The 23,518-nt window shown below is 39.6% G+C and overlaps 1 protein-coding gene across 3 annotated transcripts in view; it reads left to right on the top strand.

Moving 5' to 3' along the window:
• adarb1b (adenosine deaminase RNA specific B1b) overlaps nt 1-23,518 on the top strand; it is a 330,371-nt gene that overhangs the window by 278,060 nt on the left and 28,793 nt on the right. For all 3 annotated transcript variants that reach the window (XM_061926523.1, XM_061926524.1, XM_061926522.1), the window contains 3 exons: nt 8,265-9,190; nt 15,459-15,573; nt 20,654-20,822. In XM_061926523.1, coding sequence (XP_061782507.1) covers nt 8,265-9,190; nt 15,459-15,573; nt 20,654-20,822 — 1,210 coding nt within the window. The remainder of the gene's footprint in view (nt 1-8,264; nt 9,191-15,458; nt 15,574-20,653; nt 20,823-23,518) is intronic.

The raw sequence follows: 23,518 nt of genomic DNA, 5'->3' as shown, positions 1-23,518 counted from the left end.
AAAACTTTTTGGCAATGGATAGATTTGAAGTTGATATATAGATTTTTAAGTGTTGAAAGTCAAAAAAATAATGTATGACTTATTATTAACTTTAATAGAAAAATAATTGGCAACGGGTACATTTGAAGTTGATATATAGATATTTAAGTGTTGAAAGTAAAAATAATATATATTGCTTTATGGCTTATTTTTAACACTTTTATGAATAGGGGCCATAAGACATTTTGTCTGATTTTCTTTAAGCTGTTATTGTTAATAAAAAAAAAATTAATCAAAAGCAACGTTGTTGTAAAATGATTTACCTATTTAAGGCTGCAATTAAATATTCCATTTTGAAAAACGTTTTAGGGAAAATATTGCATAATTTTATGTTTTTGCCCCTGAAACAACTGAGCATAAAGAATGAAAATAATAAAACACTTTATGGAAATGGATAGATTTGAAGTTGATATATAGATATTTAAGTGTTGAAAGTAAAAAAAATAATGTATGACTTATTATTAACTTTAATAGAAAAAAAAATTGGCAACGGGTAGATTTGAAGTTGATATATAGATATTTAAGTGATGAAAGTAAAAAAAATGATGTATGACTTACCGTATTTTACGCACTATAAGGCACACCTAAAAACCTCCAATTTTCTCAAAAGCTGACAGTGCGCCTTATAATCCGGTGTTCCTTATATATGGACCAATATTGAGCCACAACAGGTCTCGCAACCCTAGCGTCTATTCTATGCGCCTTATAATGCGGTGCGCCTTATATATGAACTAAGTTTTAAAATATGCCATTCATTAAAGGTGTGCCTTATTTTGTGGAAAATACGGTAATTTTACCTTAATAAAAAAACATTTGGCAACGGGTAGATTTGAAGTTGATATATTGATATTTAAGTGTTGAAAGTAAAAAAAATATGTATGACTTATTTTTAACCTTTAAATGATTTAGACCCTTTTGGGTCCCCGGGACCTTTACCAGTCACCAAAATTGTGGGGAGCCCTAAGGGTTTTGAAAATAAAAATAACAAAATAGCCCCCTTATATTTTCATTTTTCGGCCCTCAGTAAGAAAAGTTTGGATGCCCCCGCTCGAGTGTAATTATTTCAGCATCTGGTGTGTCCTTACACGAACAAAGACACACACTCCAATGTTACTAAAAGCTTGAAAATGAAAATTTAATTGTTACACCTGAAAGACTTCAGGTCCTATTACAGATTTGTCCTTTTGAAAACTTTCTGCTCATGAAATCTTCTTCCCCCTCAGCTTATTGAACTTTAATTAGACATTTTGAGCTCAAACTCAGTCAGGGAGTCTGAGGAGCCCCAGAAAAGAATGTATCGTCAAATGTGTTTTTCCATATTTTAAGGAATAGAAGGAAGAAGCCTGTCTAGTTGGCTTTTAGAAAGGTCAATCAAGTACAGAGTTGCAGGATATATAATTATTTGTTAAAGTTCCTATTTTAAAAAATGTTTTAAATACTTTATTTGAAAAGCTTCTTTGTACTGACATTCAGACAGTCTGTAAGTGTTTTTAGTAAGCCTTAATTGGAACACATTGTGTCTGTTTGCAGCTTTTATGCTAATTAAGCATGTTCATCCCTTTTCTGTCTTGATCAGTGTGTGTGGTTTAAAGAAGTACTGTTATGCTTTAAAAATATGGCCGCACATACAACAACGTAACATCGAGAATATCAATGCTGAATATAGGGCTCGAAAGGGCACGTGGTTTCGCAATGCATTGTGGGGGCCGCGGTTTACATTTTTGTCGGCCAAAGCTTTTGTTTTTGTTCTAAACCTGCGGTAATGTGCGAGATCAACAAACTGAATTAAAATTGATCCTTCAAAATAAAATAAAATAAAAATCAAGGGACCGTACCGAGAGTAACTATACCCTATTCCAAAGGCTCCCTACCTCAAAAAAATAAATTAAGTTGGTGGATTTGATTTATTTGAGCCATTGTCAAAGTCGTCAACTAGTGAAGAATTGCGAAGTGTGTTAAAGGGGAACATTATCACAATTTCAGAATTGTTAAAACCATTAAAAATCAGTTCCCAGTGGCTTATTATATTTTTCGAAGTTTTTTTCTAAATTTTACCCATCACGCAATACCCCTAAAAAAAAGCTTCAAAGTGCCTGATTTTAACCACCCGTCCATTGTCCTGTGACGTCACATAGTGAAGCCAACACAAACAAACATGGCGGAAAGAACAGCAAGCTATAGCGACATTAGCTCGGATGCAGACTCGGATTTCAGTGGCTTAAGCGATTCAACAGATTACGAATGTATTGAAACGGATGGTTGTAGTGTGGAGGCAGGTAGCGAAAACGAAATTGAAGAAGAAACTGAAGCTATTGAGCCATATCGGTTTGAACCGTATGCAAGCGAAACCGACGAAAACGACACGACAGCCAGCGACACGGGAGAAAGTGAGGACGAATTTGGCGATCGCCTTCTAACCAACGATTGGTATGTGTTTGTTTGGCATTAAAGGAAACTAACAACTATGAACTAGGTTTACAGCATATGAAATACATTTGGCAACAACATGCACTTTGAGAGTGCAGACAGCCCAATTTTCATCAATTAATATATTCTGTAGACATACCCTCATCCGCGCTCTTTTCCTGAAAGCTGATCTGTCCAGTTTTGGAGTTGATGTCAGCAGGCCAGGGAAGCTAGGGTCGATGTGAGCCAAGACATCCAGGGGGTTTAGCTCGCTCGTCTGCGGGAACAAACTGCCGCCATTACTTGCCGTGCTACCGATGTCCTTTATCCCTGAATTGCTCACACACTCCGGCAGATTCAATGGGGGTCTGGCGGCAGATTTCTTTGACTTTATCGTTGGAAATGCATCTGCTTTGAGTGTCGCAGGATATCCACACATTCTTGCCATCTCTGTCGTAGCATAGCTTTCGTCGGTAAAGTGTGCGGAACAAACGTCCAATTTCTTGCCACTTTCGCATCTTTGGGCCACTGGTGCAACTTGAATCCGTCCCTGTTCGTGTTGTTACACCCTCCGACAACACACCAACGAGGCATGATGTCTCCAAGGTACGGAAAACAGTCGAAAAAACGGAAAATAACAGAGCTGATTTGACTCGGTGTTTGAGAAAATGGCGGATTGCTTCCCGATATGACGCCACGTTGTGACGTCATCGCTCCGAGAGCGATGACGTCACAAAGGCGTTTAATTTGCCAAAACTCACCCATTTAGAGTTCGGAAATCGGTTAAAAAAATATATGGTCTTTTTTCTGCAACATCAAGGTATATATTGACGCTTACATAGGTCTGATGATAATGTTCCCCTTTAAGGCTCATTGTCTTCTGTTCAAATTGCGCGTAAGCTTTCATCTCTCATGTCTTCAAGATAGAGAGAGGTTTCCCAGAAAAAAAACAAGCCGATTTTTACTTTTAAATACTTCGATCACTGCCCTACTACTCCGAAAATAATACCCATCCATTTTCGAGCGTATCCATGACTAAAGGTAAACAGACATGTTTTTTTTCCAAAATACACTACGTTGTTTGTAGCCCGCATCTGGCTTGGCTAACCCTAACATCCTACTAAATGCTGTAACTCAATTAAAACATGCTTCGATTCATACGTACTAAGTCTGAAAATGCTGTGAGCACACCGACCTGTTCCAGGTGATGGTGTTAAAAATCATGTTTGATCATCTCACGACTGCTTTCCATCTCTTTATTAGCTTCATGACCAGACTTCCTTGGCTTTGCTTTCTCTCTGGAAATTAGAAAACTCTTACCAAATTGTTAGTTTTTTCCTGAATTAACCATGCCGAAGATTGTGCCAGTTACTGATTGTGCACATTCATGCCATGTTTTGAACTTGCTAAAGAAAAAAACAATACTCCAGCACAGAGTCTTGCATTCAGCTATGTAAACAAGCGATTCAGACGCCAGCAAGACCCACAATGCATTGCCTTTATAACGTCACACTTTCAAGCCCTGTCCGAGCATAGCCAAATTAGCTGCAATCTGAGCCTTATAGTTGCATGTTAAAGGGGAACATTATCACAATTTCAGAATGGTTAAAACCATTAAAAATCAGTTCCCAGTGGCTTATTATATTTTGTGACGTCATCGCTCCGAGAGCGAATATTAGAAAGGCGTTTAATTCGCCAAAATTCACCCATTTAGAGTTCGGAAATCGGTTAAAAAAATATATGGTCTTTTTTTCTGCAACATCAAGGTATATATTGACGCTTACATAGGTCTGGTGATAATGTTCCCCTTTAACAGGCTGTCATGCTTGGTTAACCTAATCGCCAAATTTTCTAAATGATTAAACTCATGGCTTCCACTTCTGCAGCTGACTCACAGATAGTTGGCAAAGCTCCATGCTTTGTTTTCGGATGTGTAGCGAAGCCTACTTTCTGACAAAAATCTCCTCTGTGAAGTGGTGTCCATTGAGATTAGGGCGTGTCAAAGGTAGTGTCCTGTCCAAAGAAAATATTTGTCTTTTATTTCATAACGGTGATGATTTAAACAGTTTAAAACTTTTTTAAGCATAAGAAAAAAAAATGGAGGGGACGTAATACATAGCAACAAAATAGTGAAGTACATTCTTCTGGATTAGTTTAACATTGAATTAATAGAGTAGCCATTGTGTCCATTACAGTGGACAAAATAATTACTTTTTGTGAGTCAACCTAATTTAGTTGAATCATTTAAAAATGATGAATGACGTGACTGAGCCAGGAGTTGTAAACCTACCCGTAGTGAATGCTGATTACACAAATTCTAGCATGATTGATTAAAGTGCATGTGACTGCTTACCATATACAGTGTACTGTATATGTTAGTGCATGTACCATGGTTGATGCACTCCAGATCTACTCCTAAAGTCTTCATCATCTGCCCAAAAGCTCAAATTAATTTTTTTTGGTCAACTTTAAACACTTTATTTGTAATCAATGTGAATTCACTTTACGGAATCCACGTGTCTCTGTTTGCATGAAGTTGATTCCATTGTGATTGGTTGCAGTGTTCGAAAAATATATCCATTGTGGTATTGATCACCAATCTTTTATTTTCGTGAGAATGTTAAACACCGATTTAAGACAAAGGTAGACTAAAGGAGTGAATTCTGCCTTCCTACCGAAATATAGTATAGGAAATAGCATACAGTAGGGAAGGGATTCATATGGCCCCATTTCTGGGTGGATCTCGCGTGAGAGGAAGAGGGGGGTTAATCATTTTGCAATGCAGTCTGCTGAAAATGATGGAAAGTGTCACTCTACATAGCAAGTTGGAATTGCCACAAAACACATTTTAAGATTGTCAACACTCTACTGCCATCTGGCGGCTAGAGCACATACAGTCGTGGTCAAAAGTTTACATACACTTGTAAAGAACATAATGTCTTGGCTGTCTTGAGTTTCCAATAAATTCTACCAGCTGTGATCCGACCCACACGCCTCCTGGTCCTGGAGGAGAACAGGTCCTGGAGGGGTGGGAGTTTGCAGCCAATCACCTTCTCAGCAACTAGAGATGCGCGGTTTGCGGACACAACCGCGGAGTCCGCGGATTATCCGCGGGTCGGGCGGTTGAAATAAAAAAAAAAAAGATTTTATCCGCGGGTCGGGTCGGGCGGTTGAAATAAAAAAAAAATAGATTTTATCCGCGGGTCGGGTCGGGCGGTTGAAATAAAAAAAAAATTAGATTTTAAATAGATTCAGGCGGGTGGCAGTTAAACCAATTCGAAAATATATATACATAGTTAAATGTTGTTACCCACATACGAAAAACGAGCAGGCACCTGCAGCATGCCACAACAGAAGAAGAAAAAAAAAAGAGATGGCAACGCCGGCAGCAAACGTGGTACGCGACAAACTAAAAAAGGAAATACTAAAGACCAAGGAAAAAAAGGCCAGAATAGTTCAACGTGGACTCGTTTTTATGAGATTGTAAATCAGGATGATAGTAATGCTGGCTACGTGATTTGCAAGAGCTGCGACGCGGTTTATGTCTACGACAGTCACAAAACCGGGACATCTAACATGGTGCATCACATTTGTGCAAAACCCCGAATCTCCACAAACATCCTGAGCATGAGCAGTTTCGTCCGCCGTGATCCCAGAAGAGTGCCGCAGGATGTTAAAACAAGATAGAACGCAGCTGCCTGCAGCAGTTTGAGTGGCGCGAGCGCGCTTGGAGGTGCGCTCAGCGCGGCTCCCAGATGATTGCGCACTGGTGTGCGTCTGGGCCGTGACAGCGTGGCACGCATTGAATGTCTCTGCTGTATTGGATCAGTCTCCTTTCTTTAACAGGCAAAAGTTTTATAACCTCACTAATGCCTTGCATCGTCTATATTAGATATATAACAACGGGCGGGTGGCGGATGGCGGGCGGGTGCGGTTTTGATTAAATGTTAGTTCGGGTGGATGGCGGATGGTTGACGACTTTTGTGATGCAGTTGCGGATGAAATAATTGCCTATCCGCGCATCTCTATCAGCAACACAGTTGGGTGTTCCAACAGGACAATGACCCCAAACAAAAGTGGTAAAGGAATGGCAAAATTAGGCTAGAATTAAGGTTTTAGAATGACCTTCCCAAAGTCCTGACTTAAACATGTGGACAATGCTGAAGAAACAAGTTCATATCAGAAAACCAACAAATTTAGCTGAAATACACCATTCAACCAGAAGCTTGTGGATGGCTACCAAAAGCGCCTTATTGCAGGGAAACTTGCCAAGGGACATGTAACCAAATATTAACATTGCTGTATGTATACTTTTGACCGAGCAGATTTGGTCACATTTTCAGTAGACCCATAATATATTCTGTAAAGGAAACCAAACTTCATGAATGTTTTTTGTGACCAACAAGTATGTGCTCCAATCACTCTATCACAAAAAAATAAGAGTTGTAGAAATGATTGGAAACTCAAGACAGCCATGACATTATGTTCTTTACAGGTGTATGTAAACTTTTGACCACGACTGTATTGCATCCTACTAATTGTCACATTTCGATGTCAAGTGAATCCCCTTCCTACTGTAATTATTATTCATGCATTCTTTACAATGTGTTGAGCCTTTGCCTTTAATTTTGTCCTAACCACTGCATATACTGTAAATGTTTAGAATATTGTCAGTCACCTTAATCTTTAACTTCTCTTTCTGAATAGCTCCTCTGTAATCTGCGTACTGAAAACAACCATGAAGAATGCATGTTACGTAGTGCATGCTTTCAGAGCTCAGAAACTGATGAATGTGCAGTTTGAAGGATGACTGATCTTTTGGAGTACAGTACTTTGTGTTTGGCTTGCCTTGACATGGCGATTATTCTATTCCGTTGGTAACGACATGTCACTGCAACACTGATGTTTGATGGGGGTGGCGGTTTCAGAGGTCACGAGAACCGGGCCCCTAATTTGAAAAACCTTCTTGGAATCTCAATTTTCTTCTTCTATGAACGATGACATGTCATTATTGTCAAATTTTTAATGGGGTTGATGTCACATTTTGAACTGGCACTCTTGTCACCAGCCGAGCTTTTAGGATCCAGCAGTAGGTGGAGGAGTCTTCACCTTCTGCCTCTTTTGATGTGTTCTCCCGTTTGCCTGGTCCTCAGCTCCTCCCTTGCACTCCTCCCCTGCACTCCCTCAACCCAACCTACAGCCCCACTCATGCACACTGCGGCCTCTCTTTCTCCTGAGTACCGCAAGGAGTAACCTATCAAGCCTTTGCTGAAGGATGTTATAAATGAAAATTTTGGCCAATATTCCATCCGCTTTGTTTACTGGGTTCAGTGATATGTGTTCCCCAGCATGTCTTACAGCATTAACATAGACTCAACATTTACATTCTACTTAGTTTCCCTGTAGTAACAAAGGGACGACATGAATGAAACTAACGTGTGTATGTGTGGAATTATCTTGTGTGTACAATAATACAATTACAGCAGGACTTAAGCTTTGTTTCACTCTAAAAGTTCCCAATTTCACCAGAACCATAGAGTAGGAAAAGACTTCAAAAATGAAGTAATATCCATTAGCGTTAAATATAATCAAAAACGAAAGTTGAGCTTTAAATCTCTTATAGAACTGGTGAAGATGATTTTCTGATTCTGATCTGAGCGTACAGGCTTGGATCTAGTAGAAATCTTGAATCTATCTGTCATATACAGGAACACAAATCATTGGTTCAGTTCCAAAGAGTGATAAAGGAATCTATAAATTTTGTGTTTACAAGATCCTGCAACGAAGGCGTTGTAAGTTACTCTTTCTGGGCACCGCAGGTTCAAGCAGCACTGACGTTAAGGAAAACCGAAACCTGGACAACGTGTCCGGCAAAGAAGGGGTGGGTGTGGCTGAACAGCTGCCCAATGGAAGCGGCCCGGGCAGTCGAAAACGCCCCCTCGAAGAAGGAAACAATGGTCACACACACTCCAAGTTTCGTGCCAAGAAGCGCAAGAAAACGCCAGGACCGATCCTACCCAAGAATGCGCTGATGCAGCTCAATGAAATCAAACCGGGTCTTCAGTACAAGCTTCTGTCCCAGACAGGACCGGTCCATGCACCAGTCTTTGTCATGACTGTAGAAGTCAATGGACAGTTGTTTGAGGGCATGGGTCCAACGAAGAAGAAAGCTAAACTGAACGCAGCAGAGAAAGCTTTGCGTTCCTTTGTCCAATTCCCCAATGCTTCCGAGGCCCACTTGGCCATGGGACGAACATTGACCGTAAACACGGACTTTACTTCAGACCAAGCAGATTTCCCAGACATGCTGTTCAACGGCTTCGAGACACCAGCCGTGCCCGAAGAGTCCTTCTATGTCGGTTCCAATGGTAGCAGCTCATTAAACTCATTAGGGGAGTATCCACTGCCCACACCGCCTGGCAGCAACCTTGTCCAGGCGCCACTGCCACCTCCATCGGCATTCAGCTCCCCCTCCAGTGGCAAAAACCCTGTCATGATTCTCAATGAACTCAGGCCAGGCCTCAAATATGACTTTGTGTCAGAAAGTGGGGAGAGTCACGCCAAAAATTTTGTGATGTCAGTGACAGTGGATGCACAAACATTTGAAGGCTCAGGGCGTAACAAGAAGTTAGCTAAAGCCCGGGCAGCGCAGGCCGCACTCTCAGCTCTCTTCAACATGCAACTAGACCAGACACCATCCAGGCAGCCCATACCCAGCGAGGGGCTACAGCTTCATCTCCCCCAGGTAAGACGTCTTTCAATACAAACATTCAATAAGAACATACAAAATGTTGCAATCTCAGCAATAGAGCCTCAAATGTTGACGGTAATGTCGTCCTTTACAATTTAAGGGTATCGGATATCCTCAGATCTACCGTATTTTTCGGAGTATAAGTCGCACCGGAGTATAAGTCGCACCGGCCGAAAATGCATAATAAAGAAGGAAAAAACATATATAAGTCGCATTTTTGGGGGAAATTTATTGGATAAAACCCAACACCAAGAATAGACATTTGAAAGGCAATTCAAAATAAATAAAGAATAGTGAACAACAGGCTGAATAAGTGTACGTTATATGAGGCATAAATAACCAACTGAGAACGTGCCTGGTATGTTAACGTAACATATTATGGTAAGAGTCATTCAAATAACTATAACATATAGAACATGCTATACGTTTACCAAACAATCTGTCACTCCTAATCGCTAAATCCGATAAAAATCTTATACGTCTAGTCCAGGGGTCGGCAACCTTTACCAGTCAAAGAGCCATTTTGACCAGTTTCGCAAGTTATAGAAAACAATGGGAGCCGCAAATTTTTTTTGAAATTTTAAATGAAATAACACTGCATACAAAGCTTTCTTTTTGCTTTGTGCTATGTATAAACCAGGGGTCTCAGACACGCTGCCCACACCTTTATATGGAATTTGAAAGCTGGTGCGGCACGCGGGTTTTAAATGACTGGCGCTTATCAGCGTCATGCGTGCCGTGATGGTACAGCACATAACACCCACTGCAACCAGCGTGCCTGATCAGCCACATGTTGTATGAGGCTTCCGCCTGCTCACGTAAGTGACAGCAAGGCATACTTGCTCAAAAACCACACAGGTTACACTGACGGTGGCTGTATAAAAAAAACTATAACACTCTTACTAATAATGCGCCACACTGTGAACCCACACCAAACAAGAATGACAAACACATTTCGGGAGAACATCTGCACAGTAACACAACATAAACACAACAGGACAAATACCCAGAATCCCATGCAGCCCTAACTCTTCCGGGATACATTATACACCCCCGCTACCAAACCCCACCCACCTCAAACCGACGCACAGAGGGGGGGGTTGATGTGTGAGGGAGCAGGGTTGAGGTGGGGGCGGGGTTTGGTGCTAGCAGGGGTGTATAATGTAGCCCGGAAGAGTCAGGGCTGCATGGGATTCTGGGTGTTTGTTCTGTTGTGTTTATGTTGTGTTAAGGTGCAGATGTTCTCCCGAAATGTGTTTGTCATTCTTGTTTGGTTTTGGTTCAAAGTGTGGCGCATTATTAGTAAGAGTGTTAAAGTTGTTTTATATGGTGACCGTCAGTGTAACCTGTGTGGCTGTTGACAAAGTATGCCTTGCTGTCACGTACGCGTGCAAGCAGAAGATGCATATAGTATAACAAGTGTTGGGCTGGCACGCTGTTTATACAGATTGTAGAGGGCGCCAAATGTTGTATCATCATGGCACGCCCTTATTATAACTGTAAGGGTGAAAATCGGTGAACATTATTCCCGGGAGTTTTCTGCGAGAGGTACTGAAATCCGGAAGTCTCACGGAAAAATTGGGGGGTTCAGCAAGTAAGCTGCTGATCCGCATCAGAGTGATCAAAGAGCCGCATGCGGCTCCGGAGCCACGGGTTGCCGACCCCTGGTCTAGTCTCTTACGTGAATGAGCTAAATAATGTTATTTGATATTTTACGGTAATGTGTTAATAATTTCACACATAAGTCGCTTCAGAGTATAAATCGTACCCCCGGCCAAACTATGAAAAAAACTGCGATTTATAGTCCGAAAAATACGGTACACCAGTCTTAGGCAACGTTCACACTGTAGGTCAATTCCGATATTTTTGTCCTTATGCGACATGTATCAGATTTTTTTTTTTCATGCCAATGTGAACACTACAGTTCCGAACTTTTCAAATCAGACCCAGGCCTCTTTCGTATGTGGATAATCTGTTATTTAACCGCTGCAACTGCAGACCGGGTCACATTCATTTGACTAATACGTCATCAAAAAGCGATAAACGTCATGACTCTTTGCCAACATAGACGTCGCAAAAAGAAATAAGCAGAAAACGGGTGAAATTTTTTTTCAGAGCTCACGCCCATAAACTCCTCAGAGCAGACGTCAAAGAAAATCTCCCACAAATTGCAAGAGCCAGAATTCTTGCTCTCTTACCTTCTTATCTCTGACGACTAATAATTCAGTGAAGAAAATGTTGACACCAGTTAAAAAAAAAATCTTTGAAGTTTCCGTAAATGCACCAGTACTAAGACCTACTAGAAATGGAGCCATGTTTACTTCGGTAACCACTGCAGCACATGTTCAGTTCAGTTCAGTTTATTTCATTTCGAACGTGCATAGGATACAATGTAATGTCTAATATTTCCAGTTGATTCATTACAGAACGTCCGAAACGGAGTAGGAAGAAACTGAGCTTATTTGATCCTACCCCTTTTCATACCATAGCAATTTTATCCCATTTCCTTGTTCTCTGCCATTCCGTTCATATTAGAAATCACCTTTTTTAACGACTACATAAAAATATGTATTTTACAAAAAGTAGGTGTCATACCCTGCAGTGTGAACGTAGCCATTGATTATAGTAAAATCAGATATTAATTAAATACTTGCCGCCATGACTGCTGTGTAAGTGGATACTTTAGATTAATTCAGTCATTATTAGCCAAGCATTCCCAATGTGCCAAACACAGCTCCAGTAAAATAAATAAAGAAATACCGAGTGTTACATTCCTTATATTGGTACTCAACCGTGCCAAGTTTTGCTACTTGTGTGTGTTCGTGTGAAATTAAATGTTAGCCAGACAAACAAAATGTTTAACATTTATCAAAGACTTCAAAGATTCTTGAAAATTGACTGTGCTGTCTAGTTTTCTTACATGTCTGAGACAGAATGCATTAATTTCTGTTTGTTTGAGCTGTGTTGCCACTGTCAGGAGGTAGTGCATTGCCATTGACATACCAGTAGAGGGGAAAATCCATTTAACTTTGTATGCTTAATTGTATGCCATATCCAATTGGATGTACAATCCGCAAAGTATGTAAAAATACAGTCTAAACATCACAAAATGCCACAGTTTCAGAAGGCCATTTTGAATATTCCACTGAATATCTTCAGCAATTTCCATATATTCGAGATCGGATGACGTCAGGCTGGGAACGCTTCTGCACTCTGACCATATCATCAGATCAGTCATACTGGAAATAGAGATGTGCTGTTAATCATTCACAATCCTTATGTAAGACAAGAACACATATGTTTAGGCTTTGTTTATGCATTCGTAATCGTAAATAAATAGCTAACAATTGAGTCAACAGATCGAGGGTCCTCTATTGCGCCCATTATATCCTCTAAAAACATCCCAGAAACAGTGTCAACACAGACCAATTCTGTCTGTGTTGATACGTTCTTTATACCAGAGTGTAGTTGTGGTTTATTTCAGTTGTTTAGTGTTCTGTAAGCACTTGTATTGTTATTACCTGAAAAACAACAACGGATATAGACACTAAATTGGATTGTGGCAATAAGACCTGTAGTGCGTTAAACCCATAGTCAAGCTATTTCTTGCGAACCAGCAGTCTACAGCAGGGTAGGTTTGATTTGCTTTCACACATTAGGGAGCACTTATTTTTATTTTCAGTTCACTGGGAGGCTGGCAGAGTAAATGTTGTAAACCATTTAGCATTTTTATTATAGTAATGATTAACATGTGTTTGCCTGTGCTGGTGTTAAAACTGTAGTGAGAGGAAAAAGTGCATGTTTTAAGAATGAACATAGATTTTACTGTTATTATGGACACATAATTTAAAAATTTTTACTTGTTTCAGCCTCTCACTCATACTACAGTAGGGAAGGGGCTGGTAATCATTTTGCAATGCAGTCTGTTGAAAATGATGGAAAGCGCCACACCGCATAGCAACTGGCGCTTTGGTGAAAGTCGGAATTGCCACAAAACACATGTTAAGATATTCAACACTCTACTTCCATGTGGGAATTTGTCACGTTTCATGTGTCAGGTAAACTGCGACGAATGGCACCACTTCCTATTGTACTTGATCAATGTGTAAATATTAGGGGTGTAACGGTACGTGTATTTGTATTGAACCGTTTCGGTACGGGGGTTCCGGTTCGGTTCGGAGGTGTACCGAACGAGTTTCCACACAGACATATTACCGTATTTTTCAGAGTATAAGTAGCACCGGAGTATAAGTCGCACCTGCCGAAAATGCATAATAAAGAAGGAAAAAAACATATATAAGTCGAACCCAAACTATGAAAAAAAACTGCGACTTATAGTCCGAAAAATACGGTAAGTAGCGTAACGCACGTTGTGTAAACAATGCACACAGAGGCATAACACACGGCATGTTAGCAGCTAACGGGCTACGATAGACTGACCATACGTCCTCTTTGCACAGGACATGTCCTCTTTTGCGGAGCTGTCAGGGCGGAGTTTCGCGGAGTTTCTTAAATGCCTCAAATGTCCGGCATTTTGAGTTAGGGTTGCGAGTATTTTCAACGTACGTTCAGGGTTAAGAAGGGGTTAAAAACAAAACAAATTGTGCGCGCAGCAGCATTCGTAAGGGAGGGGCAGAGACAGAGAGAGCAAGAGAGTTATGATAAACGCGCATGCGTCGCCGGGCTCTGCTTTTTATCCATAGATTTATCAGATTTAATGTTTTATTATCTATAGCAGGGGTGTCAAAAGTGTGCCCCGGAGGCCATTTGCGGCCCACAGCTAATGTTTTAAAGGCCCACGGCACATTCTAAAAATACTATTAAAATAAACAAAAACATAACAAAAGTGAAATAAAAAAAGCTTAAAGGTTAAATGTAATTTAGAAAAAGTTGCAATGTTGACTAATAAAACCAAGCTGTTTTTTTTTTCCTTTCAAACTGTCATTGCTCAAAACATAATATTGAATCAAAATCAATGTTATTATGAATTATTGACCTATCCAAGGTTCCGATTACTTCACATCAAATATTCCCCTAAGAAAAATATTTTTGGTGGAAGATTTTGCAAATTTTGTAAATAAATAACCCAAAAATGTATATATTGTTGTTTTCTTACTGTACCGAAAATGAACCGAACCGTGACCTCTAAACCGAAATTTTTGTGTACCGTTGCACCCCGAGTAAATATACAGTACCTTTTTTTTTCAAGCACAAAATACATCACAATTTAGACTCCAAATGGTATCAATTAGGTCAGCTGTTTTATTATTCTTATTTTTACCTCCAGTATTTCATTAATACGAATACTCCTTGTTTGTACTATTGTATGTCTTTTTTGTCTCAGGTCATAGCAGTTAAAATCATACTCTAAGCCAGTCTAGAAAATTAGTCCCACGGACCGGAGGGGGGTAATTTTTTAATTTTAATTTTTTATATATTTTTACGGACTGTATCCCTGCAGACTGTATTGACCTATATTGATAGTTTGTGTTTTTTATGTTGATTTAATAAATATAAATTTAAAAAAAATAAAAAATTGTATTTCTTGTGCGGCCCGGTAACAATCGATCCACGGACCGGTACCCGGCCGCGGCCTGGTGGTTGGGGACCACTGCTCTAGACTACTTCTAGAAATAGGTTAAAACTGGACTTTGGACTGACTTGTATTTTATAAATGTCAAATTAAATGTACCTTTTTAAAAGTAAATGTACAAATTAAAAACGACCATTCCTGCAGCCGTTCATGTTGGCGCATTCATTTTACCATTTTTCTTTTGTCTTAATTTCTCACATCCACGACCTTGCCACGTGAAAGTGAAATGACCTCGCTATGAGTGGGTGAGTCCGAAGTGGCGGCAAAGTAATATTATAATAATCTCATTAATTTACGTCCATCCAGTCAAAGTTATCTCTCTTTTCGGCGATCATCATTTTCTCGAGTAGAGCACCAGCACGAGAAAGTGGCTGTCAAAGAACACATGATATATGTTCACTTAATCCTTTGGCATCACGGGACCTGATCCGCATTAACACTTCAGTTTAACCCGACTTGGCAGACACCTTGAAAGGTATTATAGTATCCCTTAAAAAGTAAGCCACTTTTCTCTCTGTGGCTGCAACTTTCTGGCTCTTTTTTTTGGCGCTGAAAGAAAACCCAGTGACAGGCACAGGTGATCTGGGTCAGGGTAGCATCATACGTGGTCTGCAAGACGTCATATTTGACACTGGTTTATTCCGGTCTGCGTGTTTTTTTCTTTTGCAGGTTCTCGCCGACGCCGTCTCCCGACTGGTGGTGGATAAGTTCAGTGAACTGACTGAAAACTTCACCTCTCCTCATGCTCGGCGGAAAGTGCTGGCAGGCGTTGTCATGACAACAGGTAGATGTGCATGGTTGAAGATTTGGTCATTGCAAAGAGTTATTAAAACACTGATAGATGGATGTGGAGGGGTGGTTTTCGTTGAAAATAGCTTGGAATGTGTCCATGTTTGTCCAGACCGAGGGTCGCTCTTTAGCTTTTTAAAAAATGTATGAAAATTTAAAAAACTTTTTTTTTTGTTTTAATACGTTTTTTGTTGGACAACATGACACAAACCTTCCTATTAATTGAAAGCCCACTGTTTTATACAAAACCCAAAACCAGTGAAGTTGGCACGTTGTGTAAATCGTAAATAAAAACAGAATACATCCATCCATCCATCCGTCTTCTTCCGCTTATCCGAGGTCGGGTCGCGGGGGCAGCAGCCTAAGCAGGGAAGCCCAGACTTCCCTCTCCCCAGCCACTTCGTCCAGCTCTTCCTGTGGGACCCCGAGGCGTTCCCAGGCCAGCCGGGAGACAAAGTCTTCCCAACGTGTCCTGGGTCTTCCCCGCGGCCTCCTACCAGTCGGACGTGCCCTAAACACCTCCCTAGGGAGGCGTTCGGGTGGCATCCTGACCAGATGCCCGAACCACCTCATCTGGCTCCTCTCGATGTGGAGGAGCAGCGGCTTTACTTTGAGCTCCTCCCGGATGGAGGAGTTCAAAGAACAGAATACAATGATTTGCAAATCCTTTTTAACCTGTATTCAATTGAATAGACCGCAAAGACAAGATACTTAAAGGCCTACTGAAACCCACTTCTACCGACCACGCAGTCTGATAGTTTATATATCAATGATGAAATCTTAACATTGCAACACATGCCAATACGGCCGGGTTAGTTTACTAAAGTGCAATTTTAAATTTCATGCGACATATCCTGCTGAAAACGTCTCGGTATGATGACGTCAGCGCGTGACGTCGCGGATTGTGGAGGACATTTTATGACAGCATGATGGCCAGCTTTTAAGTCGTCTGTTTCATCGCAAAATTCCACAGTATTCTGGACATCTGTGTTGGTGAATCTTTTGCAATTTGTTCAATGAACAATGGAGACAGCAAAGAAGAAAGCTGTAGGTGGGAAGCGGTGTATTGCGGCCGACTGCAGCAACACAAACACGGCCGGTGTTTCATTGTTTACATTGCCGAAAGATGACAGTCAAGCTTTACCATTGGCCTGTGGAGAACTGGGACAACAGAGACTCTTACCAGGAGGACTTTGAGTTGGATGCGCAGACACGGTACCGTGAGTACTCATGCAGCTGCGGCTTCCAAACATTTGATCGCTTGCCCGTACATGCGTGCCGCTATGAGCATGTCACGTAAATAATTCAATGTATACACCCTGTATACATTATATATCTGTATCATGAATCAATTTAAGTGGACCCCGACTTAAACAAGTTGAAAAACTTATTCGGGTGTTACCATTTAGTGGTCAATTGTACGTAATATGTACTTCACTGTGCAACCTACTAATAAAAGTCTCAAAAAGTCTCACGTACGTAACTTTGGGGACTTTGGGGAAATATGTGTGCTGTATGAACTTTGGGGAGGTGAACGGTACTTTGGGCTGTGGGATTGAGTGTGTTGTGCAGGTGTTTGAGTTGTATTGGCGGGTTATATGGACGGGAGGGGGGAGGTGTTTGTTATGCGGGATTAATTTGTGGCATATTAAATATAAGCCTGGTTGTGTTGTGGCTAATAGAGTATATATATGTCTTGTGTTGATTTACTGTTTTAGTCATTCCCAGCTGAATATCAGGTCCCACCCGCCTCTCACAGCATCTTCCCTATCTGAATCGCTCTCACTGCCCTCTTGTCCTTCACTCTCACTTTCCTCATCCACGGATCTTTCATCCTCGCTCAAATTAATGGGGAAATCGCCGCTTTCTCGGTCCGAATCGCTCTCGCTGCTGGTGGCCATGATTGTAAACAATGTGCGGATGTGAGGAGCTCCACAACCTGTGACGTCACGCTACTCGTCTGCTACTTCCGGTACAGGCAAGGCTTTTTTATCAGCGACCAAAAGTTGCGAACTTTATCGTCGATGTTCTCTACTAAATCCTTTCAGCAAAAATATGGCAATATCGCGAAATGATCAAGTATGACACATAGAATGGACCTGCTATCCATGTTTAAATAAGAAAATTGCATTTCAATTGGCCTTTAACGTTCAAACTGCTAAACTTTATTTTTTGCAAATGTTAGCTAACGACAAGCTACGTTCAAAAACAGTCCCGTTAATATGGACACTTACATCATGTGTTGCCTTAATTATAAGACCTATATCTGGGTTTTAATTTTTTGCAGCTTCATACAGATTTGTTATTTGTATTTTGTGGTCTTTCCAAATTGTGGGTGGCTGACCCCTGGTCTAGACGCTTAGAGTATCTAAATACTTGTTAAATATAGCAAGTCTCTAAGTTGGCAACGCTATTATGTTCTATTTTATGGCAGATCAGCTGCATATGAGGCATGTTAAGAAGCACAACCTACATTTTGTAACGCTGTTCTAACGACAAGCTACGTTCAAAAACAGTCCCGTTATAATGTGTTTATCAGCGGGAGTCAAATTTATTTGTTGCTGTCGGAATTAATGATTTATCATAATGATGATTTATTACAGCGGACCTCTGCTGATTTTAATTTACATTTAATACAATTCCTTGTGGTCTAGATGAGGGGTGTCCAAACTGCGGCTTGGAGGCAATTTGCAGTTCGCAGCTCAAGTTTTGTTGGCCCGCTACATATTGTTGAAATAAAATAAAAAACATTACAATGTTAGAAGAATCGAGCAAAACAATTAATGTAATGAGAAAAAACTGAATTTGTGATACTAATGAATAATAATCATATGCTTTGCCAACTATAAAACAAAGTTTTGTTGTTAAATATGTATATTCTTGCAAAATATATAATGGCCCCAACATGTATTACAAAACCCGAAACCAGTGAAGTTGGCACGTTGTGTAAATCGTAAATAAAAACAGAATACAATGATTTGCAAATCCTTTTCAACTTATATTCAATTGAATGGACTGCAAAGACAAGATATTTAACGTTTGAACTGGAAAACTTTATTTTTTGCAAATATTAGCTCATTTGGAATTTGATGCCTGCAACATGTTTCAAAAAATCTGGCACAAGTGGCAAAAAAGACTGAGAAAGTTGAGGAATGCTCATCAAACACTTATTTGGAACATCCCACAGGTGAACAGGTGGGTGCCATGATTGGGTATAAAAGCAGCTTCCATGAAATGCTCAGTCGTTCACAAACAAGGATGGGGCGAGGAACACAACTTTGTGAACAAATGCGTGAGCAAATTGTCGAACAGTTTAAAAACAACATCTCTCAATGAGCTATTGCAAGAAATTTAGGGATTTCCCCATCTACGGTCCGTAATATCATCAAAAGGTTCAGAGAATCTGGAGAAATCACTGCACACACTGCAAAAAGTCAGTGTTCAAAAACAAAAAAAAATAAATACAAAAATGAGGGGTATTTTATTTGAACTAAGCAACATTATCTTTGACTTGGACTTCCTTTTTATTGTCATTCAAATTTGAACTTTACAGCACAGATAAGAACAAAATTTCATTACATAAGCTCATGGTAGTGCAGGATAAAAAAGCAATTAGGTGCATATATAAATAAATATATATATATATATAATATATATATATATATATATATATAAAATAAATAAATATATATAAATAAATAAATAGATTACTGTACAGATAAATATATTGCACTTTTTCACATGCGTCCACGTTTATGGATGTATGTTATATTGTCTTTTTTATACCAGTGAGTTAATCCATTTTGGGGGGAGTTGAGGGGATCATTTAATTATGATGCGTTCAAGAGTCTTACGGCCTGAGGGAAGAAGCTGTTACAGAACCTGGAGGTTCTGCTTCGGAGGCTGCGGAACCTCTTTCTGGAGTCCAGCAGTGAAAACAGTCCTTGGTGGGGGTGGGAGGAGTCTCTGCAGATTTTCTGAGCCCTGGTCAGGCAGCGGCTTTTTGCGATCTCCTGGATAGGAGGAAGAGGAGTCCTGATGATCTTTTCCGCCGTCCTCACCACTCTCTGGAGAGACTTCCAGTCTGAGGCATTGCAGGCTCCAGTCCAGACAGAGATGCTGTTGGTCAGCAGGCTCTCTATAGTGCCTCTGTAGAATGTGGTGAGAGCTGTGCTCTTTTCATCCGACGCAAAAAGTGCATGCGCTGCTGAGCTCTTTTTACAAGAGCTCCGGTGTGTACCCTATCTGCCAATAGAATAAGAAAATTTGGCTTGTCAAAACTTTCCAAAACAAGTAAAATTAGCTAACCTCAATGAACCCAAAAATACCTTAAAATAAGTATATTCTCACTAATAACAACTGTAGTACTACAGTACGTATTTTCTATTGTTTCATTGAAAATAAAACAGCAAAGTCCATTTGGCTGTCATCTGTTTTAAATATGAGACACAATTGTGTCAAAGTCATGATTTTTTTTTTTCCATGCTTGAAATAAGAAATGATTACTTTAAAAAAGTAGTTTTATACTTGTGAGTGTTGATGACGCAGCTTTGCAACACTTGATATTCTAGTTTCAAGCATGTTTTACTCAATATAGGTCATCAAATCTCAGCAACAAGCTGTAATATTTTACTTAGATCATTTAGGACCAAAACCCTTAAAACAAGTAAAACACTCTAACATAAAATCTGCTTAGTGAGAAGAGTTATCTTATCAGACAGAAAATAAGCAAATATTTCATCTTACTTAGATTTCAGTTTTTGCAGTGCATAAGCGGCTAAGCCCGTGACCTTCGATCCCTCAGGCGGTACTGCATCAAAAACCGACATCGGTACGAATTACACACCGTGTCAACTTCACTGGTTTTGGGTTTTGTACTTGATTACTAAAATAATCAATATCTGCAGCCCTAAAATGAGTGTTTGGGAAACGCCAAGTTTACTCTATTCTTGGTGATGTAGTGTGAGAATTTTGCCACCGAAAACTGCAATCCTATGTGTAAAAAGATGATAGCAAATGCAAGATATAGCGGCGGTCCACTGAACTCATGTTTTTGGTCTTTCTGCCCCCGACAGGAACAGATGTAAAAGAAGCACAGGTAATTTGTGTTTCTACAGGAACTAAATGCATCAACGGTGAGTACATGAGCGACCGTGGTCTGGCACTCAATGACTGCCACGCTGAGATAATCGCCCGACGCTCGCTCATGAGATACCTGTACACCCAGCTGGAGTTCTTCCTCAGGTCAGTGGACACCGTCTAATTTACGATTTAGGAATATTTTTTGGACTATAAGGCGCACTGGATTATATGGCGCACTGTCAAAGAGCGGGTCTATTCGGCTCTATTTTTATACACAAGGCGCATCAGATTATAAGGCGCATTAAAGGGATCATATTATGATTTTTTTCTACATTCAAAACACTTCTTTGTGGTCTACATCGGTGGTCCCCAACGATTGGTACCGGGCCGCACAAGAAATAAAAAAATAAAATACTTTTTTTTTTTTTAAATGTATTTATTTATTTTTTTATTAAATCAACATAAAAAACACAATATATACATTATATATCAATATAGATCAATCGATTAAAAAAATGTATTAAAAAAAATCATAATCAGAATATGGTATGCAACAGGATATAAGCCATATACATTTTAAAATAAAAAATTATTTGTATCCATATATTAGCCTCACCGGACTATAAGCTGCAAAATGTCAGTGTTCAAAAACAAGAAAAAGAAATACAAAAATGAGGGGTATTTTATTTGAACTAAGCAAAATTATCTGCCAATAGAACAAGGGAATTTGGCTTGTCAAGACTTTCCAAAACAAGTAAAATTAGCTATCTTCAATGAACCCAAAAATACCTTAAATAAGAATATTCTCACTAATAACAAGTGCACTTTTCTTGGTAGAAAGAAAATGAGACCTTTTTTCTCAATATGTTGAAAAGTATTCTTAAGTTAAGTAAATGCTAGTGCCATTATCTTGACATAATGATATGCGCTCGGCATTACATTTCTTGAAACCAGCAAACTTATACTAAAAACAAATTTATTGTTCTTAATGGAAAGGCAACAAGGCAACCGCTTGTTACTCTCGGGGTCTATTAGCCGCTCAGGCAAATCATATTGTCTAAAAATGCATTTTTCCATCGATAACATGACATCATCGCGCCAAGTGTGTGCTCTTTCAGTCAATTAGTGCGCATATATACAGCCCGGCCGCCGGCCAAAAAAATTGTAATTGTAATTTTGAAGAATTTTGAAGAATGTGCATGAACTATTTTTGTTCAAAATAGTTTGAAATGTCGCATGTTAAATGTTTAAATATTAACTGTCAGTTTATTGTACTGTACCAACTGTACTACTATATGAGTACATCTTTTCTATTGTTTCATTGAAAATAAAACAGCAAAGTCCATTTGGCTGTCATCCGTTTGAATTATGAGACACAATTGTGTCAAAGTCATGATTTTTTTTTTTCATGCTTTAAATAGGAAATTATTACTTTAAAAAATTAGTTTTTTACTCGTGAGTGTTGATGACACAGCTTTGCAACAGTTGATATTCTAGTTTCAAGCATGTTTTACTCAATATAGGTCATAAAATCTCAGCTACAAGCTGTAATATCTTACTGAGATCATTTAGGACCAAAACCCTTAAAACAAAATGGGTTGGGTTGTACTTGTATAGCGCTTTTCTACCTTCAAGGTACTCAAAGCGCTTTGACACTACTTCCACATTTACCCATTCACACACACATTCACACACTGATGGAGGGAGCTGCCATGCAAGGCGCTACCAGCACCCATCAGGAGCAAGGGTGAAGTGTCTTGCTCAAGACACAACGTACATGACGAGGTTGGTACTAGGTGGGGATTGAACCAGGGACCCTCGGGTCGCGCACGGCCACTCTCCCACTGCGCCACGCCGTCCCAAAACAAGTAAAACACTCTAACATAAAATCTGCTTAGTGAGAAGAATTATCTTATCAGACAGAAAAATAAGCAAATATCACCCTTATTTGAGATATTTAATCTATTTAATCTAATTTAGATTTTAGTGTTGCAGTGTACTCTTTTCGAGTGATCGCCGACGACCACATAAATTTGGTTCAAGGCCGGTAAGCACAACCAGAATTAATATGTGCATTAGGAGCACCGGATTATAAGGTGCAGTGTCAATTTTTTTGAGAAAAATTAAAGGATTTTAAGTGCGCCCTATAGTTAGAAAAATATAGTATACCGCATTTTTCGGAGTATAAGTCGCACCTGTGGAAAATGCATGATAAAGAAGGAAAAAAAACATATACGTCGCATTTTTTGGGGAAATTTATTTGATAAAATCCAACACCAAGAATAGACATTTGAAAGGCAATTTAAAATAAAGAATAGTGAACAACAGGCTGAATAAGTGTACGTTATATGAGGCATAAATAACCAACTGAGAACGTGCCCGGTATGTTAACGTAACATATTATGGTAAGAGTCATTCAAATAACTATAACATATAGAACATGCTATACGTTTACCAAACAATATGTCACTCCTAATCGCTAAATCCCATGAAATCTTATATGTCTAGTCCAGGGGCCGGCAACCCAAAATGTTGAAAGAGCCATATTGGACCAAAAATACAAAAAAAAATCTGTCTGGAGCCGCAAAAAATTAAAAGCCATATTACATACAGATAGTGTGTCATGAGATATACATTGAATTAAGAGGACTTAAATGAAACTAAATGACCTCAAATATAGCTACAAATGAGGCATTATGATGCAATATGTACATATAGTTAGCCTAAATAGCATGTTAGCATCGATTAGCTTGCAGTCATGCAGTGACCAAATATGTCTGATTAGCACTCCAACAAGTCAATAACATCAACAAAACTCACCTTTCATGCACAACCTTAAAAGTTTAGTGGACAAAGTG

Source organism: Nerophis lumbriciformis, linkage group LG31 (genome assembly GCF_033978685.3).
Source record: "Nerophis lumbriciformis linkage group LG31, RoL_Nlum_v2.1, whole genome shotgun sequence".
NCBI lineage: Eukaryota > Metazoa > Chordata > Actinopteri > Syngnathiformes > Syngnathidae > Nerophis > Nerophis lumbriciformis.
This window is presented reverse-complemented; position numbering and strand designations above follow the sequence as displayed.